This window comes from Cyclopterus lumpus, chromosome 18 (assembly GCF_009769545.1).
Source record: "Cyclopterus lumpus isolate fCycLum1 chromosome 18, fCycLum1.pri, whole genome shotgun sequence".
Lineage (NCBI taxonomy): Eukaryota > Metazoa > Chordata > Actinopteri > Perciformes > Cyclopteridae > Cyclopterus > Cyclopterus lumpus.
The window spans coordinates 3431570-3451569 of NC_046983.1; the positions used below are offsets into that span (position 1 = coordinate 3431570).

Below are 20000 nucleotides of genomic sequence, written 5' to 3' on the forward strand. Positions count from 1 at the left end.
TTCTGCGTGCGGAGACTCGTTGTCGCCTTCCAAGAGACCGAAAGGAACGCTGACTTTTAAGCTTCTTTCTCAACCCAACTCAAGGTCCTCTTACTGGCTTTCTGCTCGGTTGTCATGGAGATGTGTCTGTTGACCTGTGAGTTTTAAGGCTAATCGTCCGTGTCGGATTCAAGAATTAGGCGTAAAAAAGGTCATTTAGTAACTTTGGAAATAAAAGTTTTGTTGAAAGCTAGAAAGAAGACCGTAAATTGTTTTTTGTTTTTTTTGCAAATTGCAATTTTCTGCTATGAATTCCTAAATAAAATCTCCATCTGCTAATTAAGACGATGCAGTTAGTAAGTGGACCTCGAGTTAAGATAATCTTTTGACAAGCTCCATGTCACAGATCCACGTTTCTTTTTTTTTAAACGACCATTTTACCTTTTAATTGTTTTATTTTATGCACGGTGCATCTTCAAGGTCGCAATAAAAAAAAAAGAAAGAAAAAAGAAAAACTAACGGAGCTGCCGAGTCAGAAAAACACAGAGAGAGGACAGAGACGGAGGAAGAGAAAGATAAGAGAGAGACGAGATCAATCCATCCGGCCAACGCCGTCTGTTCACAGTTAGCATCAGTCCATCTCTAGCTTTCATTATGAAACAAGTTTCCTCTGTTAAAAACCTCACACACACACACACACACACACGGCTGTGTAAAAATAAGATGTGTTGTTTTTAGAAGGGAAGCCACATCCTTCCAGTACAGTCACCCCCGCTGCCAGAGCACTGAGAGTAAAATCAAGAGAGCGAGAGAGACTCCGGTTTCAGTCAGAATCCCTCGTTGCTCATAACGGGTTCTTTAAAAATCGGTGCCAGCCTCTCACTTGGCAACGTTTACGGTAACCTTTGACCCCCGTCCGACCATCGTTTTCTTCTGCGTTATATATATAAAACGCGACGTGAACTCTGGTGGTAATTATCAGGTCCGGGGGAGAGCAACAAAGTTCCCGTTTTAGATCGCGTGTTCGAGCTCGCGGTGCAGGTGAGGCAGTCGAAGAGTAATTTGCATGACGGCACACGCAGCGGTTAAAAAAAAACAACAAAAAAAACGGCCTCATTTGGAATCATAGCTGAGAACCACAATTTTAAAACCGTGAATCGAGACCTTAGTAAAGTCTAATGCCACTCGTGCACCAGCATGAACACAAAACAACAATAAACACATTATATTTTGGAGGGGACAATACACACATTATATTAAGAGGGAATCACCGAGTGGTAACGGCAAAGTTCAGAGAAACACGACGACGCTACCGTGACATGAGGTGGAGAAAGAGAGAAAGAAAGAAATGGAACATCCATGACCTTAAAATCGACCTTACATGTTGTTTTCATGTAAAAATCACATTTGAAAGATTTCAGGAAAAGATTGTGACTTTAGTTAGCTTCATTAAAAGATTGTGACTTTAGTTAGCTTCATTAAAAGATTGTGACATACTTAGTTAGGTTCAGGAAAAGATCGTGACATACTTAGTTAGCTTTAGGAAAGATCGTGACATACTAAGTTAGGTTCAGGAAAAGATCGTGACATACTTAGTTAGCTTCATTAAAAGATCGTGACATACTTAGTTAGCTTTAGGAAAGATCGTGACATACTAAGTTAGGTTCAGGAAAAGATCGTGACATAGTTAGTTAGCTTTAGGAAAGATCGTGACATACTAAGTTAGCTTCATTAAAAGATCGTGACATACTTAGTTAGCTTCATTAAAAGATCGTGACATACTAAGTTAGGTTCAGGAAAAGATCGTGACATACTTAGTTAGCTTTAGGAAAGATCGTGACATACTAAGTTAGGTTCAGGAAAAGATCGTGACATACTTAGTTAGCTTCATTAAAAGATCGTGACATACTTAGTTAGCTTTAGGAAAGATCGTGACATACTAAGTTAGGTTCAGGAAAAGATCGTGACATAGTTAGTTAGCTTTAGGAAAGATCGTGACATACTAAGTTAGCTTCATTAAAAGATCGTGACATACTTAGTTAGCTTCATTAAAAGATCGTGACATACTTAGTTAGCTTCATTAAAAGATCGTGACATACTTAGTTAGCTTTAGGAAAGATCGTGACATACTAAGTTAGGTTCAGGAAAAGATCGTGACATAGTTAGTTAGCTTTAGGAAAGATCGTGACATACTAAGTTAGCTTCATTAAAAGATCGTGACATACTTAGTTAGCTTTAGGAAAGATCGTGACATAGTTAGTTAGCTTCATTAAAAGATCGTGACATACTTAGTTAGCTTTAGGAAAGATCGTGACATACTAAGTTAGGTTCAGGAAAAGATCGTGACATAGTTAGTTAGCTTTAGGAAAGATCGTGACATACTAAGTTAGCTTCATTAAAAGATCGTGACATACTTAGTTAGCTTCATTAAAAGATCGTGACATAGTTAGTTAGCTTCATTAAAAGATCGTGACATACTTAGTTAGCTTTAGGAAAGATCGTGACATTCTAAGTTAGGTTCAGGAAAAGATCGTGACATAGTTAGTTAGCTTTAGGAAAGATCGTGACATACTTAGTTAGCTTTAGGAAAGATCGTGACATACTAAGTTAGGTTCAGGAAAGATCGTGACATACTAAGTTAGGTTCAGGAAAAGATCGTGACATACTTAGTTAGCTTTAGGAAAGATCGTGACATACTAAGTTAGCTTTAGGAAAGATCGTGACATACTAAGTTAGGTTCAGGAAAAGATCGTGACATAGTTAGTTAGCTTTAGGAAAGATCGTGACATACTAAGTTAGGTTCAGGAAAAGATCGTGACATAGTTAGTTAGCTTCATTAAAAGATCGTAACATACTTAGTTAGCTTTAGGAAAGATCGTGACATACTAAGTTAGGTTCAGGAAAAGATCGTGACATACTAAGTTAGGTTCAGGAAAAGATCGTGACATACTAAGTTAGCTTTAGGAAAGATCGTGACATACTAAGTTAGGTTTAGGAAAAGATCGTGACATAGTTAGTTAGCTTCGTTAAAAGATCGTGACATACTTAGTTAGCTTTAGGAAAGATTGTGACATACTAAGTTAGGTTCAGGAAAAGATCGTGACATAGTTAGTTAGCTTCGTTAAAAGATTGTGACATAGTTAGTTAGCTTCGTTAAAAGATCGTGACATAGTTAGTTAGCTTCATTAAAAGATTGTAACTTTAGTTAGCTTTAGGAAAAGATCGTGACATACTTAGTTAGCTTTAGGAAAAGATCGTGACATACTTAGTTAGCTTTAGGCCACAAAACTACTGGTGAAACATCTGACATATCCCCTCTCTATTGCATCTGTGTTCGTGGTCTTTATTCATCCTGGTCCTTGACTACTCGGGTAGCAGTATTTTTCAGAGCACTGCTACAACTCTGCTGGCTGAGACACTTCACGGGTTTCTCAACGCGATCGAGCCAGAGGAGCGTCGACGCCTGCAACACCTGACCGTCCACACAGCAGGTAGCAGCAACAGTCACAGGGATGCTAATTAGCGTAACAGCAGGAAACGTACTCGTGTATCGAGGAGAGCGGGTGTGAAGAAAAAAAACAACGAACACACAACCTCCTTCTCTCTTTGTCGGAGTCCTTACCACTGTCATTAACAGATGGGTTTTTTCATGCTGCTGACTCAGACTGTTACTCTTCATGCGGTACTTTAAGTCGGGGAAGTGACAGCCCATTATCTCACTCACACACACACACACACACGCGCACACACACCTGCATTCAAAATAGAACAAACTCAAACCATAAAGACGATCTGTTTTTCTCAGGACATCAGTATTGCAAAAGCAGCGCGATTGTGAGTGTGTATATTGTGTGTGTGTGTGTGTGTGTGTGTGTGTGTGTGTGTGTGTTGTGGTGACCGTCTCTAGTTTCCTGTTGAAGAGGTTTTAAGTAAGAGAGGCTGCCAAAAACAAAAGAGTGAGAGTCTATTTGTGTCCCCCGAGAGAGAAAGAAAGATGAAGAAGATAGCACGGTTAAAAAAACAAGAAGAAGGTGTAAAGAAGCAAAATAAAAGCAAAGGAAAAGAGAAGTATATATATATATATATATATATATATATATATATATATATATATATTTTTTTTTAAAACAAGACAAATAAAAAAGGGGAAAGTAGAAGCATCAGAGGAAACGTCGTGGCCTCTCGTCTCATTAAGGCGACGCTGTGTTAAGTGGTCCTTTATCTGCAATAATAAAGTAATAATAAAGTCGTCACGTCTGGAATTATTTCTCCGTTCTGGTGAATTAAAGTGTTGATAATAATAATCCATTTAAATTTGTTTTACAACCTGCTCTGTGCTCAGTCCAGGTTTCAACTAATTGTCGTCACGTGGCAGAGTTTTATGTTTTAATTTTTTTGGGAGACATTTTTCTTACTAGAACCATGTGAAAAATATCCACATTTGAAGCTTACGATAAGATTTCTTTTGTGTTCTCCACACACACACACACACACACACACACACACACACACACACGATTAAGTGAAGGCCGTTTGCCATTTGAAAAAATCAGATTCTGGCGTATTTTCGGTGATCTTTGTAAAGAGGCCCAAATGTTTCAAACGTTTGTGGACTGAGAGGATTTACTGAACGTCTCTCCGGGAACTAAAACTACAAAAACATGAACGTTCGTCTCTCTGAAAAGATTTCAGTTCAGAAGAACTCAGGCTTCCTGTTGTCAGCCTCCACTAGCCGGCAGAGAGAGAGAGAGAGAGAGAGAGAGAGAGAGAGAGAGAGAGAGAATACCAAATTACAAATACCAGTAAACACCATTATAAAGAAAAGCAAAGAAACATATTTGGAAGATTGGAAAAGAAGAAACTGAAAGTCAAAGTAGATTAGAATGTTATCTGGACATAAAAAGAGATTATGAACTGGCAGAATATCTCTTTTCTGTCAGAGGTCAGAAGCAGAGACAGACAGACGGGTACAGGATGAGGGACCACCACAGACAGACAGACAGACAGGTACAGGCTCAGTGACCACCACAGACAGACAGACAGACAGACAGGTACAGGTACAGGCTCAGTGACCACCACAGACAGACAGACAGAAGGACAGACAGGTACAGGCTCAGTGACCACCACAGACAGACAGGTACAGGCTCAGTGACCACCACAGACAGACAGACAGACAGACAGGTACAGGCTCAGTGACCACCACAGACAGACAGACAGACAGGTACAGGTACAGGCTCAGTGACCACCACAGACAGACAGACAGAAGGACAGACAGGTACAGGCTCAGTGACCACCACAGACAGACAGACAGAAGGACAGACAGGTACAGGCTCAGTGACCACCACAGACAGACAGGTACAGGCTCAGTGACCACCACAGACAGACAGACAGACAGACAGACAGGTACAGGCTCAGTGACCACCACAGACAGACAGACAGAAGGACAGACAGGTACAGGCTCAGTGACCACCACAGACAGACAGGTACAGGCTCAGTGACCACCACAGACAGACAGACAGACAGGTACAGGTACAGGCTCAGTGACCACCACAGACAGACAGACAGAAGGACAGACAGGTACAGGCTCAGTGACCACCACAGACAGACAGACAGAAGGACAGACAGGTACAGGCTCAGTGACCACCACAGAAAGACAGGTACAGGCTCAGTGACCACCACAGACAGACAGACAGACAGAAGGACAGACAGGTACAGGCTCAGTGACCACCACAGACAGACAGGTACAGGCTCAGTGACCACCACAGACAGACAGACAGACAGACAGACAGACAGGTACAGGCTCAGTGACCACCACAGACAGACAGACAGAAGGACAGACAGGTACAGGCTCAGTGACCACCACAGACAGACAGGTACAGGCTCAGTGACCACCACAGACAGACAGACAGACAGGTACAGGTACAGGCTCAGTGACCACCACAGACAGACAGACAGAAGGACAGACAGGTACAGGCTCAGTGACCACCACAGAAAGACAGGTACAGGCTCAGTGACCACCACAGACAGACAGACAGAAGGACAGACAGGTACAGGCTCAGTGACCACCACAGACAGACAGGTACAGGCTCAGTGACCACCACAGACAGACAGACAGACAGACAGACAGGTACAGGCTCAGTGACCACCACAGACAGACAGGTACAGGCTCAGTGACCACCACAGACAGACAGACAGACAGACAGACAGACAGACAGACAGGTACAGGCTCAGTGACCAATTGGCAATCGAAAAAGGCCGACAGAAGAAATCTTGGCAACCAAAAGCAAACAGAATCTGTGGTCAGTGTTCAACAGGTGAGGTTGAGACCTGACCTTCTGACTCACAGATCAAAGGTTTAGAGAACTGGGAGAATCCTCCTAGGAGAAGGAAACACAGCCCACCTTGTTGCACCTCATGTCCTGTCATGATACCACCTGAGGGACAGTGAGTGAGCCACACACACACACACACACACACACACACACACACACACACCTTTTATTGTGTCCCAAGAAACACTGTATTTTCTTTCAATGTAATTATTTCTGTCATATTATTATTATCCGTATGAATTGTATATTTTTTGTGTTACTATGTCTCGTGCTTTGGCAATATTATTGTTGCAACATTCATGCCAATAAAGCCTATTGAATTGAAAAATTGAGAGAGAGAGAGAGAGAGAGAGGGAGGAAGCAATGAACAATACATGCTTATGGACACACACACACACACACACACACACCACTGGTTGATAACACACATTAGCAGCTCTACACACACACACACGTAGACAGAAACACACTCGTCAAGACTGAGATGTGTTCGCTCATTAGTGAAGACACAAACACACACACACAGCTGTTCCTGATTGAAGGCACACGTTAGTTAATTAGGGAAAACACACACACACACACACACACACACACACACACACACACACACACACACACACACACGAGATATTGTTGTCTCCTCATCTTGAGCACATTTGAGTGTTACTATGTTAGACACAGCAGCTGTCATCAACTTTGTCTCACACTGAAACACACACACACACACACACACGAGGGAGGGAGGGATGACGGGGCGAGATCGAAGAAGGAAAGGAAAGGAGGAAGAAGAAGGAGAGAAGGAAGAAGGAGAGGCTCCTTTTTGTGGTCAAAATGTAATTTAAAAGTCTTAATTCACTGGATGAAGCTAAGAGAAGGACTCAAAGCATTTAATTAACTTTAAAAAGTACTATCTAACTTTTTGAAAGAACAACCTGATGATTTAAATGAATGAGTGTTTTTCTTCTCTTCTCCCCTGTTTCCTTCCTTCCTTCCTTCAGATCTTTTTAAGCACTAAGCACTAGTTTCCTTGAATGAAAAGTGGCGTTCCCGTTCCTCCTCGCCGGACGTCTCAGGGGTCAAGAGGTCAAATCAATAGAAAGTGAGTGGGACAGTTAAACAGCAGTCGGACCGACTCAGCATTTAGACTGTGTGTGTGTGCGTGTGTGTGTGTGTGTGTGTGTGTGTGTTTAAAACCTACTGAAGCAACAGGAAGACACAAGTAATAAAATATAAGTATATATATATATATTATTTGTGATAATTTTTTTGCTTGTTATTAGCACACATATGGTTTTAGTATTTATATTATATTTTCCGCATTGTTTTTAACATGATACATTTATTCAGTGTATTTATATTTATTTATTTATTTTTCCTTTATTTAGCTTCGATTCGTTGTAAAAGCGGATTTATATGGAACGATTAGTTGATTAATTGATTGATTGATTGATTGATTGATTGAGACGTGTGTGTGTGTGTGTGTGTGTGTGGGAGGGGGGGTTTCCATCCAAATTGTTTTTTTTGTTTTTTTTAAAAAACAACAACGTGGAGCATTTATGAAATTAAACAATACTAAACGTCTCCTCCACTGTGTTCTGGTGTTCAGCCTGAAGGAAACAAACGACTGAAACAACACGTCTTAAATAGTCGGGCCGCCTCCTCTACAGCCGACCTGTTGTAAACGTGGGTATTAGAGCCTGCTGCTCGCTGTGGGCACTTCTTATATAACTGACTCTGGATCTGTCTCTCTCTGCTACTTTCCACTCTGCCTCCATCTCTCTCTCGCTCCGCCACTTACTAATTTTCTCCCTTTTGTCCACCTCCATCTCTCAGTATTGACCCACACACACACACACACACACACACACTATAGCAGCTGTATCACATCAAGCCAAGGGCATAAATCAAAGCGCGCGCACACACACACACACACACACGTAACACTGGGCATCCCACACACTCCAGCACTCTCCTCAAGCCATTTCAGTTAACCGTCCCACACACACACACACACACACACACACACACACACACACACACACACACACACACACACACACACACACACACACACACACACACACACACACACACACACACACACACACACACACACACACACACACACACACACACACACACACACACACACACACACACACACACACACACACACACACACACACACACACACACACACACACACACTAACTCCTCATCTCCATTGCGGTGAACACCCACACAGATTTCTGCACTGGGAGCGAGTTGCAGATAAAAAAGAACAAATATAGCGGGGGTTTGATTCCAGTGCATCGTGCAGGAGATTCACAGTAATAGAGAAGGGGGGGGGGGGGGGGGGGGGGGCGGGCAGATACCTGTTGGTCACCACTCAAAACGACATGTATAAGTTACATAAGCTGAGGCAGTGCTGCTATTTTAGAAGGTTTGTTTGGGGAGCAGAGAAAAAACAAAAATGACGATCAATAGTGTAAAAACAATGGTTTGCCGGTGTTTATTTTTTGCTCGCCATAGTTTTGAGTGGAGTAAATACAATATTAAGAAAGTGTTTGAAGTTAATAGAATAAGAGGAGGTGTGTGTGTGATGGTGAGTGAGCGTTGAAAGCTTATGTAACCGAGCCCGGAGGTGGAGAGACAAAGAGAGAGAAAGACAAAAAGGAAGTAAGGCAGGAGGTCAGAGGGCATTCATATATATATATATATATATATATATATATATATATATATATATATATATATATATATATATATATCTCTTTTTAACGGTCCAAACCTCTTCTGTCAAGCTATAAACTGCTCAACAAATGGGAGTTACTTTTGAACGTTTTAAAGAGACAGAGCCAAGTTTGGGTCGCAGGGTCTTCAGATGATCCTTTGACTAGCTGAAATATAGCGTTTTCAGCTAGCCACGGGCATTTTGCATGCTAAATGCTAAATGTTTCCCCCCCCGCCCTCCTCTTCAGGAACTTTCCATATTGAATTAAATGACGTACATGGGAGTAACTTCGCAGTAGAGAGAGAGAATAGAAAGAAGCTCAGACAGGTTTTGAGACCAACTAGCGCAGCCGCGTTTCCCCTGGCTAGCGTGTTAGCGAGTAAGCTACGTAATCTTTTGTAAAGGTTTAAACTGGTCCAAATCCAACGTTTTTAGTGTGCGTCAAGCCCTTTCTTCTTTCTTAATCAGTCAGTTGAAGATCGAGAAATTAAAACATTTGATTACATATTGAAAGATATGCATTTTAAGTCACAATACAACCAACGTTGCACAGTAACTCAGATGAGCTAACGGGACGTAGCATGGCGTGTACGGACTAGTTCCTTCTCTGCTGGGTGGCTTTCCAACTCCACGCCTCTAAATGTCATCGGGTTAACGTGCGGGATGTTAATTGATGGTAAGTATTTGTCCTAGAATAGCTTAAGTAAACGAATCAAAACAAGTCTGATTATTCAATATCTGATGCGTCACCGTATTGATTAGCTTCACTCGACTGTGAATCTTGTTCTATAAGACTATAAAGCCTCATATATTCGGATGTAATGCATTTTATTGATTGGCTTTTATATGTGCTGTAGAGCTACATGTTTTTTAAATATTTTTATTTATGGCGATGGGCACTTGTTGGTACAAAAAACACACACGCTTGTACTTCTAACCTTATGAGGACTTTGCGTTTACTAAATTTAGACCCGAAACTGTTACAGTAAATAAAGAGAGCAGCCAGAAAGGTTAATGAGAGCACATATGGTACGAAATAAGATTTCACTTCTCAGATTATTCTAGAATTAGAAACAGACTTCCTCGTTCTATGAAAAATGAAACTATCAGTGTTGCTCTGACCTCGGATTTCTCGGGAAAAAAGGCATTTTAAATGTTTTCATACGAGCATTTCTTTACACGTCGTGGTGCATTTTGCATTTTTATAACTGAATATAGTTGAGAGGCGAACAGGAAGTTTGGGGAGAGAAAGGACGCGACGACAAAGACTCGAACGGGGGGGAGACGTTGTGGTTTACGAGGCACACGCCTGGGCATCGACACCCCGGTTGACGCCCTAAAAGCAAAAAACAACAAGAAAATGAAACTTAAGGGCTTCAATAAGCGTCATATTACCCAGGCGGCGCACGCTGAAGTTTACAGGCCGCGCACCCGGAGATATTCAATTACGACGTCATGGAAATGACACGCCTCCGTCTTCCGCCGGCCGTCGCCGCATGCCGGGTAATTATTTAGGGGGTTTACGGGGCGGGGGAGGGGAGATAATCTAATGATGGCATGTCACGCTGGATGAGAATTAGCCATCCTCTTTGTGTATCGAGAGTAATGAGGGAGGCAACACATGACAAGGGGGGAGTGAGGGGCAAAACACACACACACACACACACAGATTGCCCCCACCCCCCCTCCCCCGTGTACCCAAACAAACAAAAGGGATACACAAACACACTAATCCACTCAGGACATTGTTGTCACTACAGCGTAATCCTGGAGTCGATAGCTTAATCTAATTCACATGACTACAGGTGCACACAATCCAGTCAACACACACACACACACACACACACGAAGAACAGCATGTCAAGTTTGACTGACAGGTGCCGAGTCATGTTTCGGCAGCCTATTTCGGATGATGTCATCGTCCTGAAACTGACCGTCACTAATAGAGAAACTATTTTTACTTAAAAAATAAAATACATAAACATATTTAGTTTTGATGATTTGCTTTGGTCTGATTTTACATTTACATTTTTTTTAATGTCTTAATATTTTATGTATTATGGTTTATGCATGTATATTATTGTACCTTACCTTTACACCGCTTAAATAACTTAATAACTTTTTTTTAATGAATACAAAATGTCTTCCCCTACTTCCTGCCCCCGAGACCCTGACAATCACGCCCTTATATGGGCGTGCGCGCCAATCCCAACGCCGCATTACAGCGGCGTCCGATGATATTACCCAATCAATACCAGACTGATATCCAATGTCTGCTGCCGGAAAACAAGCGTGGCATTATGATTCCTATTGATCAGCACAGGATTTACAGTCCAACGCGGGTAATGGATAACGATTTCAACACACACACACACACACACACACACACACACACACACACACACGTGTATGATAATAATTTGGACAGTTCTTCCGTGTGTTTGCATTGAAAATTACGCTTCTCTCATTGCAGATATTAGCTCATCAATAATTACTGAGGCAGACACATGTGTGTGTGTGTGTGTGTGTGTGTGTGTGTGTGTGTGTGTGTGTGTGTGTGTGTGTGTGTGTGTCAGTAAGAGGCAGACCATCAATATCTCCCAGTATCACACCGTCCAGGAGCCCAGTAAGAAGAAGAAGAGAGACGTTACTGTGCCATTATCTCAGACCGGCTATCAGAGAGTTGAAACGCAACCCGTCAGAGATGAGAAGCACCGCAGACAGGAAGTGGGCGGGGCCTGGGCAGGAAGCCATCTGACCGACGCAAACGCCGGACAATTCGGAGGAAGACGAAAAGTCCAATTGAGTGGATGGAGCGACGCGAAGAAAGGAGGGAATCGAACGGACGAACAAGGTGCATGAAGCCAAAGTCCTTCAAAAAGGGGCTTCTAGTGCGAACACACACACAAATAAAAACACAAAGGAACGAGTTGCAGAAGGTTCCCTGATGTTACCGGACTCTTCTGGGGAAACCCTGTTTAAAAACACAGCGCCGAGGCTTTAACGCCACACACACACACACACACACACACACACACACACACACACACACACACACACACACACTTCTCCTACCTTGGCCCGTATCTGTCCCGAAGTCGACACCTTGCGGATCAACTTGTGCGATGTCTCCTCTTGTTCCCCGTCGCTGTCCGATGACTCGTCTCCAGCTTCTCCGGCCTGGAAGAGGAAGAGGAGGAGGAAGAAGATAATTGTCAGATATTACTAATAATTAACAATACCTGGAGACCTTTTTTTTTGTTGCATACTTTCCATGTGATGCTGTTCAGCGACCAAGTTTACTGCTTTTAATTAATACAAAACTGAGAGAAAAAAATATACAAGCTACTAAATTATTAATAAATGGGGTCAAAGCTCAAACGGCAACCATAAAAAAAAAAAAAAAGTTAAATACATTTTTATATTTTGGCAATTTCTTCTAATAATTCGTGTATTTCTTCCTTTTTTTGTTTTCCATAAAAATTAAAATTTTAAAAAAAGTCTAAAAACATATTGGTTTCTGCCTTAAGTGTCACAATTATAAAATTAAAATAATAAAAACTGGAGCTTCGTGTTTCTGTATTCCCACATCTTCTAGAGATGGTTCATCGAGAGCTTCACGTCGTTTCCTCTGCAGGAGACGAAGCATCTCACCGGGAACATGGAAAATAAATCATTTGAGGCTGCAAATTAAGAAGTTAAACAGTTTGAAAAAGCAACACAATTTTTTTAGATTTGTCTCCGATTCTCAAGCTGAAGATGAAAGTTTTTTTTGCCGGTTGTTTGCACCAATAAATAAAAATGTTTTATACTCACGATGTGAGTCCTCTCCGAGTCCGCTTGGGGCGACCCCAGAGAGTCGCCGTGCTCCGCCACGTACAGGACGTTGGGGTTCAGCTTGGAGGCCATGGCGAGAGGAGGAGGAATAAAAGAAGGGGAAGAAGAAGAAGGGGAAGAAGAAGAAGGGGACGGCGGGCTCCGGGACGCCGCACTCGCCAAAACTCTGGGAAAAAAGATGGAGGAATTAATTATTGATCGGGAGAGAAAAGCTTTTCAACTCTCTTTTAGTTCTTGAGGATTGGCAGCTCCCCCCTTCTTCTACTATCATTAATTTCTCCTCTTCTTCCTCCTCCTCCTCCTCTTCCTCTCCTGGCTCAGAGAGAGAAAGAGAGAAAGAGAGAAAGAGAGAAAGAGAAGGCGTCCAGGTTCCTCTTTTTACTTCTTCCTTGAGAGTGTTTTTAAATGGAGACGTTGTGATGCAGATTGAAACACAAACATGAAACCATGATGATGATGATGATGATGATGATGAAGATGATGAATGAGCAACATGATGCTGGTGGTCATATGGCTTCATTACAGGAAGACCATCCTGCCTTTATATGTGACCAGCTCGCGCTGCTTAACGCACGCGCTCACGCACGCCGCTAAGTGTCTTATATTGATTCGAGCGTGCGACAAAGTGAGTGAGTGAATGTTTACGCGCGTGCCTGCACGTGTGCGCGCGGACACGTTATTTCTAAAGCCCGTCCGCAGCTCACTTCTCTGCCGCCCCCGTTGACACCAAACTTGAGCTCATAAATGTTCAAAAAAAATTAATAATTATTAAAAATATATATATATATATATATTTTTAAAACAGACCGGAACAAAAACGCTGCATGCAACATTTTTTTTGCGCTTTCGTGTCTTAACAAAAAAAATGTTTTAATAATAAAAAATAAAAAAACGGATGCACAACAGGCTGTCGTGCTCGTGCTCGTGCGCGCCCCCCCGCTCTTCATCATCCATTCCGTCCGTGTCGCCGCTTACTGAGAAAATAAACGTCAATATTCAACACGGCTCGTGCACGTTGGTCAAACGGAGCCGGGGTCGGGCTCAGCTGTCACGAACGCGATAACCCGGACGGCCACCGCACACACACACACACACACACGCACGCACACGCACGCACGCTGTGCTCTCGTGAGTCCATACTAAAACATTGCGTGGTCGTCATTTACCTCGGCGCGTTAATTCCGTCCTCCGTCCTCCACCTGGAGGTTAATCAGCGGCGGCGTCTCCCCGCTCCTGTTGCCCGGCCTGGGTCGCTCGTCCGGCCGGCGTTTAGGTGCTCACGGTCGGCGGCGTGCGGCGGCAGCGTGCGGGTCTCTCTCTCTCTCTCTCCGGTGGTGCTCGCCTTGCAGAGAGAGACGCGCTCGGTACGCATAGCGTCGGAGCGGATCTGAATCAGGTAGGAAGACGAGGGAGGGGGGGAGGAGGGGGGAGTGAGAGAGAGAGAGAGAGAGAGAGAGAGAAGGAGAGAGAGAGAGAGAGAAGGAGAGAGAGAGAGAGAGAGAGAGAGAGAGAAGGAGAGAGAGAGAGAGAGAGAGAGAGAGAAGGAGAGAGAGAGAGATTTGAACGCCGTGTTGAGTCGCCTCAGATCTCGCCGCTCCGAGGGTTAAACGGAGAGCATAGAACGCACGCATGCGCGCGCAGGAGACAACACACGGCTCTAATGTAAATACAAACAACACTTAGGGGGGGCAATTCAATTAATGCCTGAGCATTTAACAATAAGTGAGCACAGAATTACTGCATTGTTAATATGTTATTATTGATATATAAATTAATATATTGATTAAAAGTTGTGATTAAGACGTTTCTTTGGGTACATCCACCTCCTGTCGGCGAGGGTGACACCTGCACGCGACCGTGAACACGTGCAATCACTCGTTCTTTATAAGAAATAAGAAATGATTGTGAAAGAGAATGCAATTATAAACATTTATGAACAAAAGAATAACAGTTATTCGGTGTAAAAGAAACAAGAGATAGAATGTGTAAGAATAGCAATAAGAGTAATGTAAATAAATAGTAGAAAATAATGCACAAAGTATAATAATACGAAATTGAAATGTAATATTGCATGTTAAAATAGATGCATCTAAATACATTACTTGTATTATATATATATTATATATATATGTACATGTTTCTTTCTTTCTTAGGTTATGTATATTTTGCATTTGTTGAGCTGAGAGTTAGTTCCGTGTTGTCATGGTAACCCTAGATGATAAAATGTCCCTTTTCTTTCTTTAGGACTTCAGGTTCTACGTTGGCCTGAAATAAATCCAGCGGTTTCTTCAACCTGATCGGTGCTAAAATAAATCTAATTTGGCTTTTTCCTGAGAAACATCCGGGGCCCTTTCGTCCAAAAATCGTACAAACGAGACCTGTTGGACGGGGGGGGGGGGGGGGGGGTCAGAGGTCACGAGACTCGTTGGAACGAATGACAGTGCATTGCATTCAAATCTGGTGGCTTTTTACAGTTTGCCGACACGACACCACAAGATTATTATGTTCTGGTTTAGTCAATCGCTCGTTTTTGGTGATTTCTGTCGTCTCTTAGTCGGTTTTAACGCTTTCTTTCATCCTAGAAACACACAACGATGTTAACGGGTGCTTGTGATCCCTTTTGAGGAAACTCAGTTTTTACATATTGATTAGTCATCTCTAAAGAAAAGTGTGTTTATTGTGCTTCTTGTCTATTTTCTTGGTAAACAAATGTCACTGTAAATACGAGCGTATTGGGAGTCTGAGAGAGAGTCTGTCACCAAAACTGGACAAACAAAAGGATTTGGAGAGGCGCTGGATTATTTACACAACGTGATTATCATATATGATAATCACGTTGTGTAAATACATATATAAAAAGGTGTACCTCAATATTTTATTGTTTAATCCCGACACTTAAACTCTTAAATCTTGACCTGCAGACCCTGATTTGTGCTCCGATTTCAGCTCAGCCCCCAGAGAGAGAGAGAGACAGAAAGGGAGAGAGACATCCACATTAATAAGAGAGAGGGAGAGAGAGAGAGAGAGAGAGACGCCGCACACACACACACACACACACACACACACACACACACACACACACACACACACACACACGGCACCGCGCAGTGCAATAGTAATTTGTTTACAGTTGATTAAATATTCATGCTGAATTAGCTGCCAGGCTGCCAGCAGACACTTCATCTACACCCTGTGTGTGTGTGCGTGTGTGTGTGTGTGTGTGTGTGCGTGCGGTGGTGGTGGGGCAGCACAAGTCGAGCAGCAGAAGCAGGCGTGTACACACACACACACACACTCACACACACCTGCTGGATTGCCAAAGCATCAGGTGATAGTTACTGTATTTGTGTGTCGTCGTCGTCCCACCCCCCCGTGGTTGCCCTTGACAACAGTGCGAAGGATGGAGCAGAGGGACAGAGGAAGATGACCGAGTGGGAAAAATCGCATTCGAGCAGAATAAACTACACACGTTGCAAATTAAGATCATTAAAAAATATATATTTTTATTATTAATCTGCTGATTTTCTTATATATGCATATATATATATATATATATATATATATATATATATATATATATATATTCTTTTTACGCGCACAAGGTGACAAAAAAAAGAAGAAGAAAAGATGTGATGGTCCATATTAATCTCACGTTAAGTAACTTTTCTTTCACAAGAAGAGGTGTTCTTCTTCTTCTTGCTCTTCTTCCTCCTTCTTCCTCTTCCTCCTCCTCTTCTTCCTCCTCTTCCCTCTTCTTCTTCTTCCTCCTTCTTCTTCTCCCTCCTTCTTCCTCCTCCTCTTCTTCTTCTTCTTCCTCCTCCTCCTCTTCTTCTTCCTCTTTCTCTTCCTCCTCCTCCTCCTCTTCTTCTTCCTCCTCTTTCTCCTCCTCCTCCTCTTCTTCTTCCTCTTTCTCCTCCTCTTCCTCTTCCTCTTCTTCTTCTTCTTCTTCCTCTTCCTCTTCTTCTTCTTCTTCTTCCTCTTCCTCTTCCTCTTCCTGTTCCTCCTCCTCCTCCTCCTCTTCTTCTTCCTCTTCCTCTTCCTCTTCTTCTTCCTCTTTCTCCTCCTCTTCTTCTTCCTCTTCTTCTTCTTCCTCTTCCTCTTCCTGTTCCTCCTCCTCCTCCTCCTCCTCCTCCTCCTCCTCCGGCCCCAATCAGAGAGATAATTACCGGCTCGGTGTCGCGCGACAGACCGAGAGGACAGATCAACGTGTTTATCTCTTTAATAATGCAGAAATAGCTTCTTTTAATTATTGTTTTATATTCATGTTCCTGCTGCTTTTTCTTTATGGGGAAAACAAATCACACATTCATTTGTCGTTCTTTAAATGCGACACTTTGTCATTTAGACTAGATTTTCTACACTGTGATCCTTATTTACTCTTGATGCCTGTGTGTGTGTGTGTGTGTGTGTGTGTGTGTGTGTGTGTGTGTGTGTGTGTGTGTGTGTGTGTGTGTGTGTGTGTGTTAAAACCTACTGAGGCCACAGGAAGACACAAGTAATAAAATATAAGTATATATTTGTGACTTTTAGTACACATATGGTTTTAGTATTTATATTATTTTTTATTTTGTTTTCCGCATTATTTTAACATGATACATTTTTTCAGTGTATTTCTATTTATTTATTTATTGTATTATTATTATTTGGTGTGTCTCATCCTGTAAAGCTTTCGATATGTTTTAAAAGCGGCTTTATATGGAAAACTTGATCGATCGATTGATTGATTGATTTTTACAATGAGACGTGTAACAGACTCAATAAAATGACTTTTATTTGAGAAATTCTTCTCCAAACACCTTTTTTTCTTTCTGATCATGAAACATTGTCAACAATACATTTTTAAAGCAAACGCTTTAATAAGATTTAAATATATTTGTAACCGAGAGACACGGGAGCCGATGAGCTTCTCAGAAGGTCGTAAAAAGGTCACTAATGGGTCGGGGAAACATTATTTCAGTTGATCTGGAATTGACCCCCGGGGGAGGGGTGCTTATTGATCGGGTAATTAGAGAAGATGAGTGGAAAGAGGAATGGTGCAGTTATTCCACACAGCCACTAATCTGGAAACAAGCTATATATATATATATATATATATATATATATATATATATATATAAATATATATATATAAATAAATAATAATAATTGAATATATAATAATTGAATATATAATAATTGAATATATATAATGTATGTATAATAATTGAATATATATAATAATAATTGAATATATAATGTACGTATATATAATAATTTAATATTATATATATATATATAATAATTGTATATATATAATATTATATATATTATGTTATATAATATATATAGTGTCCTGCTCGTCAACGTATGCACCGTGTGCTGCTATGCTGCCACCTAGTGATTTATTCGCCCATTAAAAAAGATTATGTACCAAATGAACCTGGAGAGGAAGTTATAGGAGGCAAGACGAGCCGGTGGTGAAGGCAGACCATAATCCGCTTTAAGAGCATCAATTATTAAGTGTAGTCTGCGATTTCCCCTTTGATCAATGGGGAGCGGGTAATCACTGGGAACGCTAATGAGTCGTGGGACTGGGGGGGGGGGGGGGGGGGGGGGAGTGAGAGATGAGAGGAGGAGAATATTCTTTAATTGTCTCTCCGGGAGGATTTCTGTTTTCTTAAATATCATATAAAAACAGGTAAAAAGAAACGTACAATAGTTAATTATTTAAATGTTCTATGACAAGGTGACAGGACGTCGCGAAGAACTGAAGCTATAAATAAATGTCGGCGTAAACATTTGAGGTTGGGTACCGCAGCGGTATACGGCATCGAACGACGACTGAATATTAAAGGATTGAGAGGTCAGAAGCAGGCGTGAGACAAAGAGGCCATTGTGTGTGTGTGTGTGTGTGTGTGTGTGTGTGTGTGAGAGAGAGTGTTTCGATTGGCCCCGGGTCTTCACCATATTGGTTTCCATGAGAACACAAGGACCAAGTGAGGAGAACAGGTGGTCACCTCAAAGAGACACAGCAACACATCCTGTTAGCAGGCGGTGCAACAGCCACATGCTGTTTACAAAGACACACACACACACACACACACACACACACAGTATGTCTGTCAAATATACACTGTACTGTATGTGTACTGGAAGCGAGCGCAGCGTTATTCATGTATATATTTATATATTTTTACCCCCTGATCAGTGCAAACATTTTGGTTAAAAAAGCCATATATAAAATGATGGCATATCAGGGGCATTGTGGGTAAAAAAACATTTGTTTAAAATAATTACTGAGCCGTGGTAATATTCAGGGTAAAGAAATGTAAATTTATGAGAAAAATAATTTCCAAAAATATTTTTAAATCACGAATTTGTAGGAATAAATCCACAACTTTCGTTTTTTCTTTACGTCGAGTACTGTCCCTTTAAATGAACACGTCAGTTCAAATCAGCATCAAACCAAATCTCAGTGACGGCAGTCCAGGTGCATTGTGGGGAATGTTGTTTTTAAACCGTCCATCGCAAGTCGGACATTATGATTTAAACTCAAGATTCTACAATTATTAAAACCTTGAACATCGGAGTCGATTTACATATTTTAGAGATGAGTTTTTGATTTCTTTACAAAGAAAACTCCACCGGGAACCAATGACGAGAGCTGTGGGACAGGAGTGAGAACAGAAGGAGTGAGAACAGAAGGAGTGGTTCCTAGAGTCTTAAAAAGTAAAGATGGGGGATGTTTTAGGATACACTGAGCACCTATCTCCTCTTCTCTCTCTCCTTATGGATGAATTTACATCTCTCCATTGCACCTTATTAACTAACCAAAGAGCTGCGGTGATTTTCTAAAGAATGAACCGAGGGATCCAATAAATGGTTTTAGACACAGTCAGTGGCATTAATATTACTAATACTGAGGCCTGCTCATTAATGCCTCGGGTTTCACCACTTCACCTCACACGTGCTCTACGTTTGACGGCTTTTTCCTTTTTCTGAGATCATTGCGCAACATTTAAACGTTTAGCTAGAGCGCTAGCTATCTTTCAATCCATTTTATTTTATTGTTTACATTTTCATTTCCTTTATTGTTAATTAAATTCTTAAATGTAATATGCCCTGCATATGTATAAAAA

The 20000-nt window shown here is 41.7% G+C and overlaps 1 protein-coding gene across 4 annotated transcripts in view; it reads right to left on the reverse strand.

The window, feature by feature from the left end:
* Positions 1-14483, reverse strand: part of si:dkey-172j4.3 (diacylglycerol kinase eta) — a 53839-nt gene extending 39356 nt beyond the window's left edge. For 3 of the 4 annotated variants that reach the window (XR_004611402.1, XR_004611401.1, XM_034556769.1), the window contains exons 1-3: positions 14049-14483; positions 12862-13048; positions 12121-12225 (exon numbers count right to left, since the gene is read on the reverse strand). Coding sequence is in view for 2 of the 4 variants with exons in the window: in XM_034556769.1 (XP_034412660.1) it covers positions 12121-12225; positions 12862-12954 (198 nt within the window). In the remaining 2 variants the exon portion in view is untranslated. The remainder of the gene's footprint in view (positions 1-12120; positions 12226-12861; positions 13049-14048) is intronic. The other variant, XM_034556770.1, reaches the window with a different exon arrangement.
* Positions 14484-20000: the final 5517 nt, after the last annotated feature.